The sequence below is a fragment of the Eschrichtius robustus genome, chromosome 13 (genome assembly GCF_028021215.1).
Source record: "Eschrichtius robustus isolate mEscRob2 chromosome 13, mEscRob2.pri, whole genome shotgun sequence".
NCBI classification, from domain to species: Eukaryota; Metazoa; Chordata; class Mammalia; order Artiodactyla; family Eschrichtiidae; genus Eschrichtius; species Eschrichtius robustus.
Window position 1 is genome coordinate 31326307 of NC_090836.1, and position 27255 is coordinate 31353561.

The 27255-nt window shown below is 34.5% G+C and overlaps 1 protein-coding gene across 4 annotated transcripts in view; it reads right to left on the reverse strand.

Moving 5' to 3' along the window:
* The window catches only part of CPNE8 (copine 8), a 294890-nt gene that overhangs the window by 132255 nt on the left and 135380 nt on the right, over positions 1 to 27255 (reverse strand). For all 4 annotated transcript variants that reach the window (XM_068561317.1, XM_068561314.1, XM_068561318.1 and 1 more), the window contains exons 7-8: positions 9367 to 9430; positions 1130 to 1233 (exon numbers count right to left, since the gene is read on the reverse strand). In XM_068561317.1, coding sequence (XP_068417418.1) covers positions 1130 to 1233; positions 9367 to 9430 — 168 coding nt within the window. The remainder of the gene's footprint in view (positions 1 to 1129; positions 1234 to 9366; positions 9431 to 27255) is intronic.

Sequence of the window (27255 nt, forward strand, 5' to 3'; positions counted from 1 at the left end):
GTAGTGGGGTCACGGTTTACACCTAAGCAGCAGGACCTTATTTAGCTCATAAATTTAACCATTAAACTTTTTCATTACTACTGACAATACAATAAGAATCATAGAAGATAACAATAAAATGTATTTCATGGTAGAGTCATATGTATTAAATTATACTCTGTACAATGGAATACTACTCAGCCATAAAAAAAAGAATGAAAACTTTGTCATTTGCAGTAACATGGATGGACTTAGAGGATACTATGTTAAGTGAAATAAGTCAGACAGAGAAAGACATATACTGTATGATATTACTTATATGTGGAATCTAAAAAATACAACAAGCTAGTGAATATAACAAAAAAGAAGCAGACTCATGGATATAGAGAACAAACTAGTGGTTACCAGTGATGAAAGGGGAGAGAGGAGGAGCAATGTTGGGGTAGGGGAATAAGAGGTACAAACTATTTTGTATAAAATAAGCTACAAGGATATAGTACAATGCAGGGAATATAGCCAATATTGTAAAATAATTATAAATGAAATGCAATCTTTAAAAATTGTGAATCACTATATTGTACACCTGTAACTCATATAATATTGTATATCAACTATACTTCAATAAAAAATTAAAATAAATTATAACTCTATAATACATTTTCAAATCACATAGAAACCAGTCTAATCGTAACTAGTAAAATATTCAAATTACTAGAGGGTAATGAAAAATTTTCCTGAATGTTAGATATCATTGAAAAAACCCTGTAGTATAAAAAGCAGCCCCTAAACTCCATATCCTTCTCCAAGAAATTGGCTTAAGGGTTCAATTCTATAACAAAATACTTTAGTTTCATAATTTTAGATTTCCACAAACATATAAATCTTCCATTCTATTAAGGCAATAATATAATTTTAGGAAAAGTAAAGAGGAAATGTTTCTATGAAGATGAAAATCATTCATTATAAATATCAAACAAAACATATAAAATGCCAGAAAGTTACACATTATTATTGAGAATAAAAAATCAAATCAATTTTTTGGATACCAAAATATTTTACTGTTTATCTATTTAATATGAATATCTGAGAAAAAGTGATAATTTGAAGTCATACTTATAATAGCCTTAAAATTCATAAAAGATAAATCTACCTGCCATCTTCATTACTTCGATAAAATACAAGAAAAGGATCTGATTTTCCAAATAAGTCCTTCTTGTCCAGTTTGTTCGCACAAAATTGCATCAGAACAGCATCCTACAAACAAAATTAATAAAACAGCTCAAAACCTGGGTTAAAAATAACTAGAAACTGCAGATCACAAGCAAGACTTGACAAGAAAACAAATTTTTCCATTTTAATACAAATGGCCAAATGTGGGAGAATTCCAAACAACATAAAATTGTTTTTAAAGGACTATAAGACTAAAAAATTGACTCCTGGAAGTTTTTGTTCTAGTCACAGAACTATTACTTATTAAAACCCTTCAACATTTCCTGCCCCAGAAAAGTGATATTAAACTGGATAATTCTATGTACCCAATATTATAATACAAGATCTCTATTTGTATCTTCAGTTATTCAGGTGTACATTTTTAGAAATTTTTTTTTAATTTCCTAAGGAAATATTTACTAAGCATCTACTACGTATCTACAATGTATTAGATGTTGAGATTCATTAGATGATTAGATGAAGTAAAAGACAGATCCAGACTGACAACACAGTTTGCTATCTAAAGGGGAAAAAAGGTTCCTTCTTAATTATATAAAAGTGTACCACAATTTCTAAATAGCTACATTTGAAAATAACATATTATATAGGGCTTGAAGTAAAGTAAAGCACTTTCATTTTCACCTGTAATTTAAATCACTTATTAATTATTTTGTCAAACCAATAATTTTTATCAATTTATAGACTCAAGCACTCATAACTTACATGATTTAGCTTAAAGGTAAACAAGATGAGGTATCATAAATCAAGGAAGTTAAACATTATTCAATGATGATAAGCAATATTTAAAGGGTATAAATTATATAGTAATTTAAAAATTAAAATCAGTATTTTAGATTTGTTTGGTTTTTTAACTGAAAGGAGATGCTAACAATTTTTGAAGCAGGTGGAGGGTCAAAGTAATTCACATTAAATCAAGAAGTCACAGTTTTAAATATTACTTGGTGAAAACGTTAATTCACCACTTCATTTTGCAGAGTTCAGAAATACTTATTAAGTATCTTCACATATATTAAAATACCCTTAGGAGAAAGTGGTTTTCCAAGAACATGGGACAAAGACATTGTTCTTTTTTTTTTTTAAGTACAATTTTTTTTTATTGTTCTTGCCACAGAAATAAATCACTCCTTTAAGACATTTTTCCAAAGCACCTAAAACAAAACACAAATTACCAAAAAACATTCTGATGTACTTAAAATACTTAGTAGAATCCTGAAATGTGTATATTTCAAATAAATGCTGACTAAAACTTCAAAGAGACTAAATATTATTAAAACATGATTTTTCATATGATCACTGGTAAATGTAATACCAAATTGTAGTTTTTCAAATTATATTTCATAAGGCTTGCAAAATGAGTAACTGACTCAACAGAAAAAATTTCTTTCAATGCACCAAATGATATAAACTTGGGGAAAATATTTTTTGTAATTACTCAAGTTAATAACTTAGGAGAGATTCCACCCATATCAAGCACAAAACAAGTCTAATTTCTGGCGAAAAAACAAGCATTTACTACTTCTAGAAATATACAAGCATCATTACAGTCTTTTTTTTTAAACTCTTATGCTTAATGCCACCCTGAGAGAATTTTAAGACCTTTCTTTAATACTCCACACCAGAGTAACAAACTTCCTATTGAAGAAATCCACTTAAATGTTCAAAGGCATTTCTAACAAGTTCAAATCAAACTTGCTTCTCCAGTAATTTTTCCCAACTCATGCGTGACTCATCATCCACCCAAAGTGCTCAAGGAAGTTGTCCTTGACTCTTCCCTTTCCTGCCCTTTTATCCAATCCATCATCAAGTTGCATAATTCTATCTCTAAAAAAATTTTCAAATCTTCAATCCAGCTACACAGGCACCACCTTAGTCCAAGCCAACCTCTTCTCTCACCTGGACATGCACATTGGCATTTATTCCTTTCTCCCTCTTCCACTTATCCAATCCATAGATCCACCTTCATGGACCTATCCAATCGATTCTCCATACAGCAGAGAGAGTAATGGACTTAAAACATCAAAGAAATTAATTTTGTTCATAACTTAAAATTATTCAAGGCTTTCCCTTGCATTTAGGATAAACACAGAATCTTTAACATTGTCTACAAAAGCCCAACAGCAAACAAACTCTGAGCAGCCTTTTCCACCTTTATCTGGCAAAGTTTTATCTCAATCATTCCCCAACTCCCATCCCCTTGCTAACTAACACACACCAGACACACTCTTTCCCTCTTTGGGCCCTATACAAGCTGTGTACTCCAAATCTTACCCTTTGGCTGACAAACCATTACTTGGGTCTAAGCTAAAATGGAATTTTCTCAAAGAGTCCCGAAGTTACCTCCACCCAATATAAATTATGATTCTCCATGGTACTCTCTCATATTTATCACTTAGAACACATCATGAAATATTTACCTATACAGTCATCTGATTAATGTCCGTCTTTTCCACAAACTACATGTTTATTAGGGAAAAGGACAAGGGTTGCTTGTTGTTGTATTTTCTTGCCATTGTATTCCAAGCTTCCTTTCCAGGGACTAGCACGTTATACATTTTGTGAATATTTTTGAATCAATCAATCAGAATGAAAAATATTATTTGTGGACAATTTCAAGCTACCTTAAAAATACTGAGTGAAGAAACATTTCCAATATGACTTCAAAATTACTTTAATTCTTACTCTAGAATTTGACAAGATATATCACAAAAGTTGCATTTGAAATAAACTATGGTTGAGATAATTAGGATTGCCACACTGAAAATAAACATTTGTGTAAATTTATAATTTACCCATTTCTCAAATATGGCCCATTTTTAATTCTGCAACGTAACCATCTGGAGGAGGTAATACTGTTGTCTATGAAGTGTGCAATAGCATTATGTCTAAGAAAGCAAAGTACATACCTTAATTTAAAAATACTCAATTGCTAAAAATGCTATCATTTGAGCCTTCAGTGAGTCACAATCTTTTTATTGGTGGAGAGTCTTGCCTCGATGTTGATGACTGCTGACTGATCAGGGTGGTGGTTGTTGAAGTTTGGGGTGGCTGTAGCGATTTCTTAAAATAAGACAACAATGAAACTTGTCCCATCAATTGACTTGTCCTTTCAGGATTGATTTCTCTGTAGCATGCAATGCTGTTTGATAGCATTTTACCCGTAGTTAGAACTTCTTTCAAAATCAGAGTCGACCCACTCAAACCCTGTTGTGGCTTTGTCAACTAAGCTTATGTAATACTCTAAATCCTTTGTTGTCCTTTCAACAATCTTCACAACATCTTCACCAGTAGATTCCATCTCAAGAAACCACTTTCATTGCTCATCCATAAGATGCAACCTGTCATCAGTTTAAGTCTTATCATGAGATTGCAGCAATTCAGTCAAATCTTCAGGCTCCACTTCCTATTCTAATTCTCTTGCCATTTCCACAACATCAGCAGTTACTTCCTCCACTGGAGTCTTAAACCCCTCAAAGTCATTCATCTGTGAGGGTTGGAATCAACTTCTTCCAAACTCCTGTTAATGTCGATATTTGGGCTTCTCCCCACGAATGTTTTTAATGTCATCTAGAATGATGAATCCTTTCCAGAAGGTTTTCAATTCATTGCCCAGATCCATCAGAGGAATCACTATCTGTGGCAGCTGTGGCTTTAGGAAATGTATTATTTCTTAAGTAACAAGACTTGAAAGTCGAACTTACTCCTTGAGCCTCGGGTTGCAGAATGAGTGTTGTGTTAGCAAGCATGAAAGCAACATCAATCTCGTACATCTCCATCAGAGCTCTTGTGTGACCAGGTGCATTGTCAATGAGCAATAATATTTTGGTTTTTGTTTTGTTTTGTTTTTTTAACTTATTTTTGTATTGGAGTATAATTGCTTTGCAATGTTGTGTTAGTTTCTGCTGTACAATAAAGTGAATCAACTATATGTATCCCTATATCCCGTCCCTCTTGGACCTCCCTCCCACCCCCCACCCCCATCCCACCCACCTAGGTTGTCACAGAACACCGAGCTGAGCTTCCTGTGCTTTACAGCATGTTCTCACTAGCTATCTATTTTACACATGGTAGTCCATGTATGTCAATCCTAGTCTCCCAATTCGTCCCATCCTCCCCTTCCCCCCATGTCCACATGTCTGTTTTCTACATCTATGTCTCTGTTCCTGCCCTGCAAATAGGTTCATCTGTACCATTTTTCTAGATTCCACATATATGTATTAATATACGATATTTGGGTTTTTTTCTGGCTTACTTCACTCTGTATGACAGACTCTAGGTCCATCTATGTCTCTACAAATGACCTGATTTCGTTCATTTTTATGGCTGAGTAATATTCCATTGTATATATGTGCCACATCTTCTTTACCCATTCATCTGTTGTTGGACATTTAGGTTGTTTCCATGACCTGGCTATTGTAAATAGTGCTGCAGTGAACACTGGGGTAGATGTCTCTATTTGAATTATGGTTTGCTCAGAGTATATGCCCAGTAGTGGGATTGCTGGGTCATATGGTAGTTCTATTTTTAGTTTTTTAAGGAACCTCCATACTGTTCTCCATAGTGGCTGTATCAATTTACATTCTCACCAACAGTGCAAGAGGGTTCCCTTTTCTCCACACCCTCTCCAGCATTTATTGCTTCTAGATTTTTTGATGATGGCCATTCTGACCGGTGTGAGGTAATACCTCATTGTAGTTTTGATTTGCATTTCTCTAATAATTAGTGATGAGCATCTTTTCATGTTCCTCTTGGCCATCTGTATGTCTTCTTTGGTGAAATGTCTATTTAGTTCTTCCACCTAATTTTTAATTGGGTTGTTTGTTTTTTTTGATATTGAGCTCCACAATCTGTTTGTATATTTTGGAGATTAATCCTTTGTCTGTTGCTTTGTTTGCAAATATTTTCTCCCACTCTGAGGGTTGCCTTTTCGTCTTGTTTATGGTTTACTTTTCTGTGCAAAAGCTTTTAAGTTTAATTAGGTCCCCTTTGTTTTTTATTTTTATTTTCATTACTCTAGGAGGTGGGTCAAAAAAGATCTCGCTGTGGTTTATGTCAAAGAGTGATTTTCCTCTAAGTGTTTTATAGTGTCCAGTCCTACATTTAGGTCTTTAATCCATTTCAAGTTTATTTTTGTGTATACTGTTAGGTAGTGTTCTAATTTCATTCTTTTACATGTAGCTGTCCACTTTTCCCAGCACTGCTTATTAAAGAGGCTGTCTTTTCTCCATTGTATGTTCTTGCCTCCTTTGTCATAAATTAGGTGACCATATGTGCGTGGGTTTATCTCTGGGTTTTCTATCCTGTACCATTGATCTATATTTCTGTTATTGTGCCAGTACCATACAGTCTTGATTACTGTAGATTTGTAGTAATATTTTGAAAGGAATCATTTTTTTCTGAGCAGTAGGTCTCACCAGTGGGCTTAAAATATTCAGCAAACCATGCTGTAAACATGTGATGTCATCCAGGCTTTGTCGTTCCATTTATACAGCACAGGCAGAGCAAATTTAGCATAATTCTTAGCGGCCCAAGGATCTTCTAAATGGTAAATCAACATTGGCTTCACCTTAAAGTCACTAGCTGCAAGACAAGAGAGTCTGCCTGCCCTTTGAAACTTTGAAGCAAGGCTCTGATTTCTCCTCTCTAGCTATGAAAGTCCTAGATTGCATCTCCTTCCAATATAAGGCTATTTCATCTACATTGAAAACCTGTTATTTAGTGCAGTGACCTTCACTAATTATCTTAGTTAGCACATCTGTATAACTTGCTGCAACTTCTCTATATATAAGCACGTGCTGATTCACTTGTACTACTTTTATGTTATGGACAGAGTTTCTTTCCTTAAACCTCATGAACCAACCTCTGCTAGCTTTGAACTTTTCTTCTGCAGCTTCCTCACCTCTCTTAGCCTTCATAGGATTTAAGAGAGCTAGGGCCCTCCTCTGGATTAGGCTTTGGCTTAAGGGAATGTTGTGGCTGGTTTGTTCTTCTATCCAGACCACTACATCTTTCTTCATATCAGCAATAAGGATGTTTTGCTTTCTTATCATATGTGTGCCCACTGGAGTAGAATGTGAAATTTTCTTCAAGAACTTTTCTTTTGCCTTCACAACCTTGACTAACTGTTTGGCCCAAGAGGCCTAGCTTTCAGCCTATCTCAGCTTGGCTTTCAACATGCCTTTCTCAGTAAGTTTAATCGTTTCTAGCTTTTGATTTAAAGTGAGAGATGTGTGAATCTTCCTTTCACTTAAATGCTTAGAGGGCATTATAGAGATATTAATTGGCCTAATTTCTATATTGTTGCATTTCAGAGAATAAGGATGCCTGAGCAGAGGGAAAGAGACAGGGGAATGGCCAGTTGGTGGAACAGTCAGCACACACATATTTATTAATTTTGTGGTGCCCAAAAACAACTGCAATAGTAACATCAAAGATCACTGATCACAGATCACCATAACAAATGTAATAATAATGAAAAAATTTGATAGTGTACAAAAATTAGCAAAATGTGACACAGAGACTAGAAGTGAGCAATGCTGTTGGAAAAATGGTGCTGATAGGCTTGTTCACCAGAGGGCTGCCACAGGCCTTCAATTTGTAAAAAATGCAATATATGTGAAGCACAATAAAATGAGGTATGTCTGTATAAAGACTTTTAGCTGTTAACAAATGTAGAAATTAAAGCTCCAAAAAATTTCACTCAGCTGAATAGTGGAAGAGATAATACTGAAATTGAGGCGTCCTGATTCCAAAGTTTATGCTCAAGCTAACAAATGGTAATGTGTTTTCAAGAAAATAAGTGTCAATTTGTATAATGTCAAATTGAAATAAAATTACTTCATTCCAAATTCTAAGTGATAATGCCTGATATTTTTAAAGTAGCATAAAATGCACATTTAAAAGGCATTGTATGAAGTTAACTATGGTCATTGCTTTGAACACACTTGTTTCTTCTACTATACTAGCATAATAATATTATTTCAATGATTATTTTAATGCTGATTATCAGTGTCCGTAGCTAAGAATCAGAATGTAGGATACATAAGTGAAGTTAGATCAAGATTCTAAACAATTTAAAAATATTAGATCTATAATTTCTAAGTGTGGGAAATATGTAAATAATATTAATATTATTAATAAGTAATATTAAAAGATAATTCCAGATGTTTTTAAAGCTTTATTAGTATAAAGAATGGTGAAAATGCCTCTGGATCACTAAGTAACATATTCTACTTCATTTGCATGGAGGCTTTATAATTTTCTTGTTCCTCCAGGCAAAACAACAGAATTGAAAGCAGAAGATGTTTAAGATGCAGCCTGGCAATACTCAATCTATGACCTTGATATCTTGGTTCTATTTTGAATTAGAACTCATAATAATTTCTTCATTAGCATATTCATACAAAATATTCTTAATATCAAGACTTTGACAAAATAGCATGTTAATGTCACAATAAAGAACATGCATCTTATTGACCTTGAATTTCTTTTTCTCTTTCCTCCCTCATTATACAAACACAGATTACCATATACATATACAAATTCAGAGACGAGAAGTATGAAAGAAGACTAGATCAGCAAATCACAACTAAAAATAGCAGTTTTCTAAGATTAATGAATATGCACTCTATGTCATTATACTCTTAGTTGGAGTGGTAGCTGGTTATTTCTACAAATGTGGGCTTCCCAAGCTAAGAAAACATGAGACCATATATGAATATTGAATTAATTCAATTAGAAATACAGAAAAACAAGTATGTTATGCAAAATGGTTACAGTCAAGTGACTAGACATATTCCTTCAGTATCACACATAAAATCTTCAAATTTTTGCAAGAACTGAATTGGTTGATACAATTGACAATTCCTTATATTAATGCCCCCCCAAATGATATTACCATTAGGTTTTATTTTCATAATTTCTATTCATTAAAAAGACTGTTAAAATAACTGATTATCCTATTTGGACTATAGAATGTAGTCTCTCTGGTTAAAGTACTAAGTATCTAAAATGATATTTTATGAATTTAGAATTATATAATGTAGTTTTAATTATTTTTTGCTAAAACTACTCAAGAAAAATCATTTAAGTATAGTTTGAGAAATATCATTTCAAAGAAGTATTGGAAATACTTTTTCATCCAAAGAAATATTTACTTACTCTGCAACAGTTTAATTCCTCTGCTGTAAGGATGATTGTACCACATTTCTTCCCTGGAATTCCTCTAAAACAACAAAAAGCAACTTAAATACAATGATATTTTATATTAATAGTATATAATATAAATGAATATTAAATATACATTTTATTTTTATATAACCAAACAAAAAGCATACTACTAATAGGTGGGCTCTAACAAAATATATTCCTAGTTTCAAATTTGAGTTTATCCTATAGATCCACATTTATTGATAAAGCTAAACTTTGAGCACTTTCAACATGTCAGTCCTTTGCCCAAGAATCTTCAATAGCTTCACACTATCATATATAATTAATATAATATAATGTAGTATCTATAATATGAAATAGTCTCCCATGACTTCTAAGATTTCTATTATGTGATTAAAACGTATTCCTAATCTTGGTTTTCAATATTTCTTTCTTCTTTCATCAACATGGTTATTTATTTGCTCTTATTTTTGCTCTGTGCCAATTCCCACACCCTGGCATACCATAGTGTGTTAAACTTTTCCCTATTCTGCCCCAAAATTTCTACATCCCCAGAGGAAGTTTTACTTGTTCCAGGAAACCTTATCCCAGTCAACCTCACACAAAACTTGGCCTTCTCTGTGCTCCTATTGCACTTAAAGTCAGTACCACAGGTTTAGCATTTAATTATTGCTAAATTTTTACAAGCACATATTTTTTACCCTTCTTTCCCCAAGTCGATTATAAACTCTATAAGAGAAAAATTCACATTATAAAGCTCTTGTAAACCGACAGATTTAAATATCTATACATAACAGGCACTCAATATATCAGGAAAACATATAATACATAAGCAAAATTAAGCAAAGCAAAACTTCCACCCAATTTTCTTTCTAAACGTCTATGGAATATTTATGCTCATATAGCTTCCAGCTGACACCAAGAGCAAAGTGCACTAGGATAATGCAAGGTATGTGCATGGTTTCCTGCTTTACCTGAGGGAATACAGAGACAATCCAGGAGAATCTTCCAAAGAGTAATCCTAATGCTCTAAAGTTATACTTCATGCTTCTTTTGTCCTATCACTAATCATAGCTCAGACTCTTCTGTTTTTCCTAGGAACTACAAATTGTGGAATTAGAGCCAAACAAGTGTTTTGGTCCTCAAGAATATGATTCAACTCCAATAATCTATGCCAGTTTGTATGTGACATTTTCTCCAGGTCTTTATGACTAAGAGATCAATTAATTTATCTTTGCATGTCTTTTCATAGAATATTAAACACATCTTTTTTTTTAAGCAAGACAAAATTTAATAAGTGGATAAGCATTTAGTAGACTGGTCACAATAAAAATGAAGATTCTTACTGAAATAAAAATGGGGTGCAATTTTACATGTATTAAGTTATCAGTCATTGAAAGAGATGATGCTCTCCAGTACTGGTTGTGTTGGGAGAACTTGCACATGCATCAACTGCAGGTGGCAATGCAGATAATAACTGTCATTTGAAGAAAATACTCACATCATTTTTAGCATCCCTCCATTGTCAGTAATCAGTTAATTTTTCTAATCCAGCTGTACTTTTTTCTTCTTTTTTCCTATTTGTGAATCACAAGATTTCCACTCTCAGCATTACGGCAATCTAAGACACCCTGACTGAGCATCTACCTGAAAATAATTTAAAATGCTGAAAATTTGCAAAAAGTATTTATAAATGCTCTGATAACCTGGAAAGAAAAGTAAGGACCAATTAGAAACTGAAGATGGAAAGCCAGAAAGACAGAGGTAAACCCTGGAGAGTTTAATCTTGGGCTTTTTTTTTTTTTAATAGGTCTTTATTGGAGTATAATTGCTTCACAATACTGTGTTAGTTTCTGTTGTACAACAAAGTGAATCAGCCATATGGATACATATATCCTCATAACCCCTTCCTTTTGAGCCTCTCCCTCCCACCATCCTTATCCCACATCTCTACGTCATTGCAAAGCACCAAGTTGATCTCCCTGTGCTATGCTGCTGCTTCCCACTAGCTAACCATTTTACATTCAGTAGTGTACATATGTCGATGCTACTCTCGGTAGTGTATATATGTCGATGCTACACTCACTTCACTGCAGCTTCCCCCTCCACCTACCATGTTCCCAAGTTCTTTCTCTATGTCTACGTCTTTATTCCTGCCCTGCCACTAGGTTCATCAGTACCATGTTTTTGTTTTTGTTTTAGTTTTAGAATCTATATATATATGTGTTAGCATACGGTACTTGTTTTTCTCTTTCTGACTTCACTCTGTATGACAGACTCTAGGTCCATCCACCTCACTACAAATAACTCAATTTCATTTCTTTTTATGGCTGAGTAATATTCCATTGTATATATGTGCCACATCTTCCTTATCCATTCATCTGTCAATGGACATTTAGGTTGGTTCCATGTCCTGGCTATTGTAAATAGAGCTGCAGTGAACATTGTGGTACATGTCCCTCTTTGAATTATGGTTTTCTCATGGTATAGGCCCAGTAGTGGGATTGCTGGATCATATGGTAGTTCTATTTTTAGTTTTTTAAGGAACTTCCATACTGTTCTCCATAATGGTTGCATTAATTTATGGATCCTTAGAGCATAAAGATGAGAGACCAAAAAGAAAGGTGAGGGAGTACTCACAAGGTGGAGAATTCAATAAATAAACAACTCATAGCATAAAGCTTAGATCACAATGACTATATTGCCTGAATGTAGCATAAATTAGATAAAAACATTTACTTTGGAGGGACCTACAAAATAAATCCATGCCTTAAAATGTGGTGATTAATGAAAGAGAAAAAAATGTCTCCTAATAATTCAGACCTTAACCAGGCTTGCTGCCTTAATTTTAACTACCTGGGTAATTACAAACTTCAAACCAAGAATTCAGCTTAATTCAAGTGATCACAGTTAGTTGGTAAGTATAAAATCTGTCTGGAAGAATTTGCCTTCAAACTACATCTCAAAATACTATCACATTAAAAGTTTTAAAGTATGTATGAGCTCATTCTAAAATATCTCAAAACCCTAAAGAAAAAATGTACCATGTTTTAAACTCTCCAGGAAAAGCAGGCTGCAGAATCTAACACAGACTTAGAACCCTAAAAATATTATGTATAATATACACAATGTAAGTATGTATAATATACATAATATATAGAGAAGAATGGAAATATGAGGACTTAGCAAAGAACTATAAAATAATCAAGAATATATGGAGAAAAAATAGGACTTCTAGAAATAATATAGAGACTGTAGATGGATTTAACAGCAGATTATACACAGCAGAAGAATTAGTGAACTGAAAGATGGGTATAAAGAATTTATCACTAATGCAGCATGGAGGGGCTGATATGGGAAAAATTGCAAAGAGGTTTAGTGACATGGAGGGAAAAGGTAAAAGTTTTAATGTACATCTAAGCAGAGGTCCAGAAGGAGAAGAAAAAATGAATAGAGGAGATGCAATATTTGAAGAGAGAATGGCCAGGAAACTGCTAGAACTGTTGAGAAACATCAATTTCCAGATTCAAAAAGTCCAATGAATTTCAAGCAACATAAATAAAAGTACATTTATACCTATACACATATTAAGGACATGTCAAAACACCAGAGCTAAAATGGCATATCTTCAAACGAGCCAAAGAGAAAAGACAGATGACCTACAAAGATAAGAATGTTAAATTAAGAGCTGACTACTCAGAAGAAACATTGGAAGCTACAATACAATTGAAAAAATATCTTGAATGGTTTTGAAAGAAAATAGCTATCACTCTAGGATTTTATACAGTATATCTCTTTTAAGAACAAGTATGAACTACAGGTATTTTTAAACAAAATAGAATTGAGTGAATTTACAGCCAAGCACATTGTCTTGAGGAATTTCTAAAGGATGGACTTCAAGCTGAAGGAGAATGATCAAACATGAGATGAATGAAGAAACAATAAGGGAAGTGGTAAATATGAAAAACCTTAATAAATATTGACTTAAAATCTTAATGAATATTATTGATAAGAAAATCAATAATAGTAATGTTAAAAACTAAAATAACAAATACAAATGATAATGATAGCATTGATCAGGAGGGTGAGAATTTAAGTTAAAATCTTCTGATGTTCTTGTATTATTCAGGAAGAAAGTAAAAAATTCTTTAAAGTAAATAGAATTTGATAAATTAAGTAAATATATTGGAAATTCCTAGGAAACTACAATTTTTAAGGACTTTGTAATCTAAAGGTTAGAAAAGAAAGATTGTGAAATGGTGTTTTAAAAATATAACCAATTCAAAAGAAACTAAAGAAAAAAAAGTGTGAAGCACATGAGAAACACTAAATAAGTGATCGAAATAAATCCAGAGCAACAGTTAAAAAAGTACATGTTAATGAACTGAATGCTACAGATTAGAAACCAAGACTGACATTCTGTATAAAAAATAAAATCCATACATAGCTATTTATAACAGACATTAGAATTTAAGAATTTAGAAAATTCAAAAGAAAAGAATGGAAATACACACTCATTTTGTTTATGGTTTCCGTTGCTGTTCAAAAGCTTTAAAGTTTAATTAGGTCCCATTTGTTTACTTTTATTTTCATTACTCTAGGACAGGGGTCTTCAACCCCCAGGCTGCGGGCTGGTACAGGTCCATGGCCTGTTAGGAACCAGGCTCCACAGCAAGGGGTGAGCAGTGGGCGAGAGAGTGAAGCTTCATCTGCCCTACCCATCGCTCCCCATTGCTTGCATTAGAACCTGAACCATCCCCCCCACCATCCATGGAAAAACTGTCTTCCAGGAAACCGGCACCTGGTGCCAAAAAGGTTGGGGAAGGCTGCTCTAAGAGGTGGATCAAAGAAAGAAAACGAAGTGACTGACAAGAGATTAATCTCCAAATACACAAACAGCTCATGCAGCTCAATATCAAATAAACAAACAGCCCAATCAAAATTGGGTGGAAGATCTAGACATTTCTCCAAAGAAGACATACAGATGGCCAAAAAGCACATGAAAAGATGCTCTACATCACTAATTATTAGAGAAATGCAAATCAAAATTACAGTGAGGTATCACCTCACACCAGTTAGAATGGCCACCACCAAAAAATCTATAAACAATAAATGCTAGAGAGGGTGTGGAGAAAAGGGAACCCTCTTACACTGTTGGTAGGGATGCAAATTGGTAGAGTCACTATGGAGAACAGTATGGAGGTTCCTTAAAAAAGTAAAAATAGAGCTACCATATGATCCAACAATCCCAGTCCTTGGGCATATATCTGGAGAAGACCATAATTTGAAAAGATACATGCACCCCAATGTTCATTGCAGCACTATTTACAATAGCCAAGACATGGAAGCAACCTAAATGTCCATCAATGGATGAGTGGATAAAGCAGATGTGGTACATATATACAGTGGAATATTAGCCATAAAAAAGAATGAAATAATGCCATTTGCAGCACCATGGATGGACCTAGAGGTTGTCATACTGAGTGAAGTAGGTCAGACAAAGACAAATATCATAATATCACTTATATGTGGAATATAAAAAAATGGTACAAATGGACTTATTTATAAAACAGAAATAGAGTCACAGATGTAGAAAAAAGCATATGGTTACCAAGGGGGAAAAAAGAGGGAGGGATAAATTGGTAGATTGGGATTGACATATACACACTACTGTATATATAACACAACAATTAAGAACCTACTGTATAGCACAGGGAACTCTACTCAATACTCTGTAATGGAAATGTATATGGGAAAATAATCTAAAAAAGAGTGGAGATATATATATATATATATAACTGATTCACTTTGCTGTACAGCAGAAACTGACACAACATTGTAAATCAACTATACTCCAATAAAAATTAATGTTAAAAAAAGAAATACACACTCAAGTATTTAGAGGAAATGGAGCACAATGTCTCTGACAACGTTTCCAAATTACTCTCAGATGGTTCCGAAAAAATATATAAAATTGGAATATGAGAGTGGTGGATGAGAGAGAGGGAAGTGGGAAAGAAAATGATAAAGCAATATGACAAAGTTAACGTCTGTCGAAAGTAAACATTCTGGGTAAAGGGCATACAAGAGTTTCTGGTAATAATCTAGTAAATTTTCTGTACAGTTGAAATTATATCAAAATAGAAATTTACCCCCCAAACCAATTTTTAAAATAGTTTCCTATACTTGTATTCTCCTATTTTTGTGGCACAGAGAAAGAATAATAGAACTCATCCCCCAAACAAAGATATTATTCGAGTATTATTAGAAATGAGTAATCCTTTCCAGAACTGAGCACATGAAGAATAAATGGCCTCTGAGAGACTTAGTGGTTTGTTTTGGTTTGATCTGGTTTGTTTTGTCTTTTTTTGATTGTTACAGCTGAGTTTTTTTCCTAACTGTAATATTTTTACATATCTCTTACTACTTCTCCATTACCACTTCTCCACTGCCTTTAGTAACTTCATATTTTTACACTGTTGCTTGGCTTACTGCAGTTTTCTTGTTCCTAACTGATCTCAGGCTGCTATGCCCTTAATTTATCCTCTCCATTAATAGAAATTGATCTGATTATGAATTCCAATCATGAAGCCTTCCATTTTCTAGTGGTTCTATATAGGTCCTACAATAATTTCAAACATTAATTATGACACAATAATCGTCATAAAATGCAGCCACTGTGAAGTCTCTAATTTCATCATTCCTGCCACTTTTCAATAGAGCCACCCTTTTAGATCCTGAATCCATAACAGATGTTTTATTTCACTCAGACTTCACCTGTAAAACTCACTCTACCAACAAGTCAAGGACCATCTTTCGTCTCAGTGATTTCTACTTATTATATTTTTTGCGGGGGCGGGGGGAGTGCCACACAGCTTGTGGGATCTTACTTCCCTCACCACGGATTAAACCCACACCCTCAGCAGTGAAAGAGTATAGTCTTAACCACTAGACCACCATGGAATTTCCTCAAAATTTGTTTTAACTTATGGAACATTTACTAAGATTGACCACATACTATGTCATAGAACATTTAGTAAAATACATCACATTTATCAACAAAAATATTTGAGTCTGAGATTAATGACAAAAGGCAATTTTTACAACATTTCTGAAACCTCAATTATCAAAAAAAAAAAAAGAAAGAATAGGAAAAAGAGGATATTTAGAATTGCACAATAATAAAGACAACACCTTTACTATTTGGATTCTATTAGTTTAGTATTTTGTATGCAAAAAATATGAACAAAATGGTATTAAACAAAAATCCAGCAGTGTATTAAAAAAGATAATATATCAATACAATAATGGTAGGAAACGTCAATACTCTACTTTCACAATATAGAACTGAACAGAAGATCAATAAAGAAATAGAGGACTTGAACAATACTACAGACCAACTGCACCTAACAGACATATACAGCACACTCCACCCAACAACCACAGAACATACATTCTTCTCAAGTGTACACAGAACATTCTCCAGGAGAGGCCACATGTTAAACCACAAAACAAATCTTAAAAAATTTAAGAAGCTTGAAATTCTATAAAGTATATTTTCCAATAACACTGGAAAAACTTAGAAATAACTAGTGGAAAGAAAATTAGAAAATACACAAATATGTAGAAATTAAACAGCACACTCTTAAACAACCAATGGGTCAAAGAAAAAGTCACAAGGGAAATTAGAAAATACCTTGAAACAAATGAAAATGAAAACACAACATACCAAAACATATGGGATGCAGTGAAAGCAGTGCTAAGAGGGAAGTTTATAGTTGCAAATGCATGTATAAAAAAAAGAAAAAAAGACTATAAATCAACAACCTAACTTTATACCTCAAAGAACTAAAAAAACAAAAACAAAAAATCCCAAAAAGCACAAGAACAATGTAAACTCAAAGCTAGCAGAAGGAAATAAATAATAAAGATTGGAGCAGAAATAAAGGAAACAGAGAATATAAAAAATACCAAAAATTCAATAAAAGAGTTGACTTTTTAAAAAGATCAACAAAATTGAAAAACCCTTCATGAGACTAAGAAAAAACGAGAAAACTCAAATAAATAAAATCAGAAACAAAAGAAGGGCCATTACAATGAATGCCACAGATATAAAAAAAAGATTTTAAGAGAATACTATGAATAATTTTAGGCCAACAAACTGGATAGCCTAGAATAAATGTATAAATTCCTAGAAACACATGATTTGCCAAGAGTGAATCATGAAGAAATGTAAAATCTGAATAGACCAATAACTAGTAAGGAGACTAAATCAGTAACCAAACACCTGTCAGCAAAAAAAGGTCTAGGACCAAATGGCTTCACTGAAGAATTCTCTCAAACATTTAAAGATGAATTAACATTAATTTTCCTAAAACTCTTCCAATAAATTGAAAAGGGTGGGGGAGGACATTTCAAAGTTTATTCTATAAAGCCAGCATTATCCTGATACCAAAATCAGACAAAGACAACACAAGAAAACTACAGACCAATATCCCTGATGAATATTAATGCAAAAATCCTAAGCAAAACACAAGCAAACTGAATTCAACAGCACATCAATAGGATTATACACCATGACCAAGTGCGATTTATTCCTGGAATGCCAGGATGGCTCAGGCATTAAAATAAATTTAATATACCACAGTAACAGAATAAAAACAAAATCATGTGATTATCTCAATTGATGTGGAAAAAGCATTTGACAAGATTCAACACCGTTTCAAGATAAAAACACTCAACAAACTAGGAATAAAAGGTAATTACATCAACATAATAATAACCATTTATGAAAAGCACACAAGTATCTCCATACTCAATGATAAAAGATTGAAGGCTTTTCCTCTAAGATCATGAAAAGGAAAGATACCCACCCTGGCTACCTCTATTCAACACCATAATGGAAGTTCTAGCCAGAGCAATTAGGGAAAAAAAAAAAAAAGAAGTAAAAGGTATCCAAATTGAAAAGGAAGAAGTAAAACTACTTCTGTTTGCAAATGACATAATCTTATATGCACAAAGCCCTAAAGAGTACACATTAAAAAAAATCTGTTAGAACTAATAAACAACTACAGCAAAGTTGCAGGATAAAAAATCAACATAAAAATATGTTGTGTTTAAAAAAACAAAAGAAAAAATAAGTTGTGTTTCTATATACTAATAATGAAAAAACCAAAAAACAAATTAAGAAAAATTCAATTTACAATAGCATTAAAATAATTTAAAAATTAAGAATAAAAGTTACCAAGGAGGTGAAAGACTTTTACACTGAAAACTATAAAACATTGCTGGAAGAAATTAAGGAAGACATACATAAGCAGAAATATATTCTGTGTTCATGGCTTGCAAGAGACATATTGTTAAGATTTTCATACAACCAAAGCAATCTACAGATTCAACATAATCTCTATCAAAATCTCACTGGAAAATTTTTAAAGAAATAAACTGTAAAATGCATCCAAAAATTCATGAAATCTCAAGGGACCTCAAATAGCCAAAACAATTTTGAAAAAGAACAAAGTTAGAGGACTCACATTTCCTGATTCCAAAACATATTACAAAACTATAGTAATCAAAACAATATGGTACTGGTATAACAACAGACAAATAGGCATATAAAATACAACAGAAATCTGAGAAATAAACCCTAACATATATGGTCAAGTGATCTTCAACAAGTATCCCAACCAACGACATTCAATGAGGGAAGTACACTTTCTACAACAAATAGTGTGGGGGAAACTGTATATCCTCATAGAAAAGAATGAAGTTGGACCTTTATTTTACACCATGCATAAAAGTCAACTCAAAATAGATTAAAGATTTAAACAAAAGGCCTAAAATTATAAAACATATAGAAAAACATAGGGGAAAAACTTCATGACATTGGTCTTGACTGATTTCTTGGACATGATACAAAAGTACACCAAAAATAGACAAATGGGGTTACATCAAACCTAAGAAGCTTTGTAACTCATAGAACATAATAAATAGAGTGAAAAAGGCAACCTATGGGATGGAATGATGTATTTGCAGATCATACATCTAATAAAGGATTACTATCCAGGGTATGTGATAAAGGTTAATATAAACAATTCTACAACCCAATGGAAAAAATTAACATACCCTGATTCAAAAGGGGGGAAATGGAGAAGTGTGGCCAAGATGGCAGAGTAGGAAGACCCTGCGCTCACCTCCTCCCATGGGCACACCAAAATTACAACTATTTACAAAGCAACTATCTATGAGAATAACCTGATACTAGCAAAAATGATTTTCCACAACTAAAGATATAAAGAAAGAACCACAATAAGATGGATATGAAGGGCAAAGACACAGCATAGTCAAGACACATACCACTGTGCATGTGACCCACAAATGGGAAAATAATCACAATTGCAGAGGTTCTTCCCAAGGAGTGAGTGGTCTAACCCCTACATAAGGCTCCCAACCCAGGGGTCGTAAACTGGGAAGACAAGCTCCCAGGATGTCTGGCTTTGAAGGCCAACAGGGCTAGAATATGGGAGAGTCAGAGGGCTGTAAGAAACAGAGAATCTTAAAGGGTAAGTGCAAAATCTCACAAGGTCCAAGTCCCAGCACAAAGGCAATAATCTGAAAGGAACCTAGGTCAGATCCATTTGCTGATCTTGGAGACCTTCCCAGAGAGGCAGCAGGCAAATACAACTCACCCTGGGGACACAGACACAAGTAAGGAGATCAAGCATTCATAAAGTTAGTAGGAAGGTTAAAAAACAAAAGAAGTATAATCATCTATATCCACAGGAAGTAGTTAAAGGATACACAAAACAAAGTGATGTAAAATATGACTCCAAAAACATTAAACATGGGGGTGTGTGTGAAGGAGTAAATATGCAGGGTTATTAGGACATGTTCAAACTTAAGAGGTTATCAACTTAAAATATCATATAGAGAGAGGGAGAAGGAGAGAGAGAGAGTTATACATGAACTTCATGGTAACTAAAAACCGAAAGCTTATGATAAATACATACACAAGAAACAGAAATGAATCCAAATATAGCCTTAAGCATAGTCATGAAATCAGAAGAGAAGTGAGCAAAAGAAGAAGGAAGGAACAAAAAAAGTACAGAAACAACCAGAAAGCAATAAACAAAATGGCAAGAGTTTCATACCTATCAGTAAATAACTTATTTATTTTAAATAAATAATTATTTAAAGTAATTATTTAAATAATTACTTTAAATGTGGGAGTGGCCAAGATGGCTAAGTATAAAGATGCTGAGCTCAAATCTTCCCACGGGTACACCAAGGTTGCAACAATTTGCAGAGTGGCTATTGATGAGAATGGCCAGAAGACTGGCAGAGGAGACCTTCTAAAACTAGAGATGTTGGGAGGGAACCACAGAGAAATGGGTGGGATGGTAAAGATGTGGTATTGTCAGGATCCATAGCCTCAGGTTGGCAAACCACAAAAGAGAGGATAACTGTAATCACAGAGTTTCTCCCCAAGGAGCTAGTGAACCCCACGTTGGGCTCTAGAGCCCAGGGTCCTGCATGGAAAGATGAGTCCCCAAAATGCTTTGATTTGAAGGCCAGTGGGGCTTGCTTTCAGGAGAGCTGGAGGGCTGGGGGAAACAGAGAATCCACTCTTGAGGGACACATATAAGATCTCACATGCTCTGGGACCCTAGGCAGAAGCAGTAATTTCAAAGGAGCCTGGGTCAGACCCACCTGCTGATGTTGGAGAGCCTCCCAGAGAGGCAGGAGGCAGTTGGAGATCAACTTGAGGATATGAACACTAGTGACAGCCATTTTGGGGAGCTCTTTCTACCGTGTAGACACTAGTGCTGGCAAGGACCATTTTGGAATCCTCCCTCAAGCTTCTTAGTGCTGGCACCTGGCTGGGATACCAGCCTTTAGGCACCAGTACTGGGATGCCTCGGGGCAAGTAACTGCCCAGGCAGACACTCAGCCCCACCCAGCAGCAGGCAGGCTGCATTAAGACCCTCCTGAGTACACAGTCACCTTGGGATATGGCTCTGTCCATCAGAGGGTCTAAGGCCCAGCCACAAACATCAGTGCACTGACCCTAGCCCTGGGAACCCTAGGGCCCTGTAAGCCAGAGACACTGGGAGCCAACTCTGCCCACCAGTAGGCCAGCACTAGTCCTGGGACCAGCCTCACCCACCAGTGAGTAGGCACCAGACTCAGGATGACCTGTGCCTCAGCCCCACCAACCAGTGTACTGAAATAACAATACTAGATCTCTCCAGGGCCCTGCAGCCAAAGATCCTGTGACTCAGTTCTGCCCACCAGTGGAGTAGCACTAGCTGCAGGACCTGACCTCACCCACCAGTGGGCAGGCACCAGCCCTGGGATTCTTGGCTCTCAGACCCCACCAGGAGCAGGAAGAAACCAGACCTAGGACTACCAGAGCCATGTAACCTCCAGTACCAGGACACAGCCTACACACCAACGGGTGGGCACCAGCCCCGGGACACTGTGGGCTCCAGCCTTGTTCACCAGCAGGACAACACCAGCTCTGAGACCCCCAGACACCTGCAGTGAGAGAACAGAGAACCCGGCCCCACACACCTGTGAGTTGGAACTAGTCCTGGGAACCCCTGGGCCCCAGCACCACCCAAAACCAGATCCAGCAGGCCAAAACCAGTTCTGAGACACCTTGGACCCCTCAGCCAGTTGTCCCAGGATCAAGCCCCACTCACCAGCAGGACAACACCAGCTTGAGGGACCCCGGGCCCTACATGCAGCCATATCAGGAAATGGCCACACCCACCAGTGGGCCAACAATAGCCCAGGGACCCTCCAGGGCCCAGCCACCTGCAGTCTTGTGACCCAGCAATACCAGCCAGTGGCTGGCAGCCTCCACACAAGGCAGGGCCTGGCAATCAACCAGACCAGGGACCACCAACACCTACCAGACCACCCACAGTAATCAGCCTTCTACACCAGAAGGACTCACACAGACCAAATAATGGGCATCCCTAAAGCATATAGCTCTGGTGACCAGAGGGGAGAGAGTGATGCTGGGACACAAAGGACATCTTCTATAAAAGGCCACATCTCCAAGGTTGGGAAAGGTAACCAACTTACTAGATACAAAAAAATAAAACCACCAAATTAGACAAAACGAGGAATAGAGGAATATCTTCCAAATGAAGGAACAAGATAAAAACTCCAAAAGAAGAACTTAGTGAAGTAGAGATAGGCAATCTACCTTATAGAGTATTCAAGGTAATAATTGTAAAGATATTCAAAAAACTAGGGAGATGATTGGATGAACAGAGTGAGAATTTAGAAGTTTTAAACAAAGAGAAAATATAAAGAAGAGTCAAACAGAGATGAAGAAAACAATAACTGAAATTAAAAATACACTAGAAGTAATCAACAGTAGATTACATGATACAGAGGAATGGATCAGCAAACTGGAAGATGGAGTAGTGTGAATAACAGATTAAAATAAAAAAGAATTTAAAAATGAGAAAATGAGGATAGTTTAAGATACCTCTGAGACAACACTAAGCATACTAACATTCACGTTATAGGAGTCCCAGAAGGAGAAGAGAGAAAGAAAGGGGCAGAGAACATATTTGAAGACATACTAGCTGAAAACTTCTCTAACCTGGAAAAGGAAACAGGTGTCCAGGAATAGGAAGTACAGAGTCTCAAACAGGATTAACACAAAAAGGACCACACCAAGACACACTGTAAATAAAAAGGCAAAAATTAAAGATAAAGAGAGAATCTTAGGAGAAGCAAGGGAAAAGCAACAAGTTACTTACAAGGGAACTCCCATAAGGCTATCAGCTAACTTTTTAGCAGAAACTCTGCAGGCCACAAGGGAGTGGCACACTACGTTTAAAGTGATGAAAGGGGAAAACCTACAACCAAGAATACTCTACCTGGTAAGGCTTTCATTCAGATTTGATGGAGAGATCAAAAGTCTTACAGAGAAGCAAAAGCTAAAAGATTTCAGCACCACCACACCAGATTTACAAGAAACGTTCAGGGACTTCTCTAAGCAAAAAAGAAAAGGCCACAACTGGAAACATGAAAATTATGAAAGGAAAAAATCTCATTGGCAAAGGGAAACATATAATAAAGGTTGTAAATCAGCTAAGTACAAAGCTAGTAGGAAGGTTTAAAGACAAACGTAGTAAAATCATCTTAACTGCAGTAAGTAGTTAAGAGATAAAACAAAAAGATGTAAACTATGATGTCCAAAACAGTAAACTTTTGGCAGGGAGTAAAAATGCAGCCTTGTTAAAATGTGTTTGAACTTAAGAGATCAGCAACTTAAAATTATCACATAAATATATAAATTACTGTGTACAGTGTAGTGAATATAGTAAATAGTTATGTAATATCCTTGTATAGTGATATAACTAGACTTTTCAAGGGGATCATTTTGAAATGTATAGAAATACCAAAAAACTATGTTGTATAACAGGAACTAACATAATGTTGTAAGTCAGTTATACTTCAAAAACAAACAAATAAACTCATAGAAAAAGAGATCAGAATTGTGGTTACCAGAGGTGAGGAATGAGGGAATGGGGACTTGAATGAAAGCAATCAAAACTTCCAGGTACAGGATAAATAACTACTAGCGATTTAATGTACAATGTGATGAATATAATTAACATTGCTCTATGTTATATATGAAACTTGTTAAGAGAGAAACTCCTAAGAGTTCCTATTACAATAAAAACATTATTTTTTTCCATTTCTTTAATTTTATATCTATAATGATGTTGGATATTCATGAAACTTATTGTGATAATCATTTCATGATGTATATAAGTCAAATCATTATGCTGTACACCTTAAACTTATATAGTGCTGTATGTCAATTATATCTCAATAAAACTGGAAGAAACAAATAATTAAATTAAATTAAATGGACTGAATGCTCCCATCAAAAGACAGAGTGGCTGAATGGATAAAAAAAAAAAAAACCTATATATATATATGCTACCTACAAGAGACTCACTTCAGATCTAAACACATAGAGACTGAAAGTGATGGAACGGAAATAGGTATTCCATGTGAATGGACATGAAAAAAAGGCTAGAGTTAAATACTTATATCAGATAAAATAGAATTTAAAACAAAACAGTAACAAGAGACAAATAAAGATATTACATAATGATAAAGAAATAAATCCATCAAGAAGATATAATAATTGGAAATATATATGCACCAAACATAGGAGCACCTACATACAATAAACAAATATTAACAGACATAAAGGGAAAAACTGCAAGTAACACAATAATGGTAGGGGACTTTAACACCCCACTTACTATAATGGAAAGAAAATCCAGATAGAAAATCAAAAAGGAAATAAAGGAAATATTATCCTTAAATGACACACTAGACCCAATTGACTAAATAGATATATATATATAGATCATCACATCCAAAGTAACAGAATATATGTTCTTTTTAGGTGCACATTAACCAGGATGGAACACAAATTTAAGAAGACTGAAATTATATCAAGCATCTTCTCCAACCACCAGGTCATGAAACTAGAAATCAACTACAAAAAAAAAAAACAAACACAAAATAATGGAAAAAACATAAAAACGTGGAGTCTAAACATCATGCTACTAAACAACCAATGGTTCACTGAAGACACAAAAGAGTTAATCAAAAAGCACCTGGAGATAAATAAAAATGGGAACATAACATTCCAAAATCTATGGGACCCAGTAAAAGCAGTTGTAAGAAGGAAGTTTACAGTGATACAAGCCTACCTCATAAAACAAGAAAAATCTCAAATAAACAATCTAACTTTACATGTAAGCAACTATAAAACAAAGAGCAAACTAAACCCAGAGTTCATAGAAGGAAAAAAAAATAATAAAGATCAGAGAAAAAATACATGAAATAGAGATTAAGAAAAATAATGGAAAGGTCAATGAAGCTAAAGGCTGGATCTATGAAAAGATAAAATTGATAAACTTTTAACCACACTCATCAAGAAAAAAAGAGAGACAGCTTAAATACATAAGTTGAGAAATGAAAGAAGACAAGTTACAACCAACAGCACAGAAATACAAAGGATCATAAGGGAATATTACCAAAAAAACTTGTATACCAATAACATGGCCAACCTAGAAGAGATAGATAAATTTCTAGAAATGTAAAATCTCCCAAGACTAAATCAGGAAAAATAGAAAAAATGCACAGACTGATTACCAGTAATGAAATTGAATCAGTAATCAAAAAAATTCCCAACAAACAAATGTCTAAGATGAGATGGTTTCACAGGTGAATTCTACCAAACATTTAGAGAAGTTGACACCTATCCTTCTCAATCTACTCCAAAAATTGAACAGGAAAGCATACTTCAAAATCCGTCTTTGAGGCTGGCATCACCCTGATTCCAAAGCCAGACAAAGACACTACAAAAAAAGAAAATCACATGCCAATATCACTGATGAACCAAAATCCTCAACAAAGTATTAGGAAAGCAAATTCGAAAATACATTAAAAGGATCATACCCCTTGATCAGGATTTACCCCAAGGATGCAAGGATGGTTCAATATCTGCAAATCAACCAATGTGGTACACCACATTAACAAATTGAAGAATAAAAATCATGTGATCATCTCAATAGATAAAGAAAAAGCATCTGACCAGAGAAAACCATCCGTTTATGATAAAAACTCTCAACAAGTGTGTATAGAGGCAATATAACTCAAAATAATAAAGGCCATATATGACAAACACACAGCCAACATAATACTTATTGGTAAAAGCTAAAGCAATTTCTTCAATATTAGGAACAAGACGAGGATGCTCACTTTGCCACGTTTATTCAACACATTATTGGAAGTTCTTAGCCACAGCAACCAGACAAGAAAACAAATAAAGTAATCCAAACTGGAAAGGAAGAAGTAAAACTATCTCTGTTTGTAGATGACATGATACTGTATATAGAAAATCCTAAAGATGCCATCAGAAATCTGCTAGAATAATAATAATGAATAAATAATTCAGAATAAATAAATAAATAAATAAATAAATAAATAAATAAATAATTCATGAATAAATAATAATGAATAAATGAATTCAGTAAAACTGCAAGATATAAAATTAATATGCAGAACAATCTATCAGAAAAGGAAACTAAGAAAACAATCATACTGACAATTGCATCAAAAACAAAAATACCTAGGGATAAAACTAACCAAGGAGGTAAAAGACTTGTACTCTGAAAACTATAAGACACTGAGGAAAGAAATCAAAGATGATGCAAACAAATGGAAAGATATACTGTGCTCATGGTTTGGAAGAATTTATATTGCTAAAGTGACTGACCATACTTCCCAAGGCAATCTACAGATTCATCGCAATCCCTATCAAAATACCAATGGCATTTTTCAGAGAACTAAAATAAATAATGCCAAAATTTATATGGAAAAACAAAAGATCCCAAATCGCCAAAACAACCTTGAGAAGTAAGAACAAAGCAGAGGTATCATGCTCCCTGATTTCAAATACACTACAAAGCTACAGTAAATAAAACAGTAGTGCTGGCACAAAAACAGATCAATGGAACAGAACATACATCAATGGAACTAAATAGCAAGCCCAGAAATAAACCCATATTTATATGCTCAATTAATCTATGACAAAGGAGGCAAGAATACACAATGGGGAAAATACAGATTCTTTAATAAAGGTGTTGAGAAAACTAGACAGCAAAAGAATAAATCTGGACTACTTAGTCACACCATTAACAAAAATACACTCAAATGGAATAAAGACTGAAATTTAAAACCTGAAACCATAAACCTTATAAGAAAACATAGGCAGTACAATCTTTGACATCCATCTTAACAATATTTTTTTTTTGGATCTGTCTC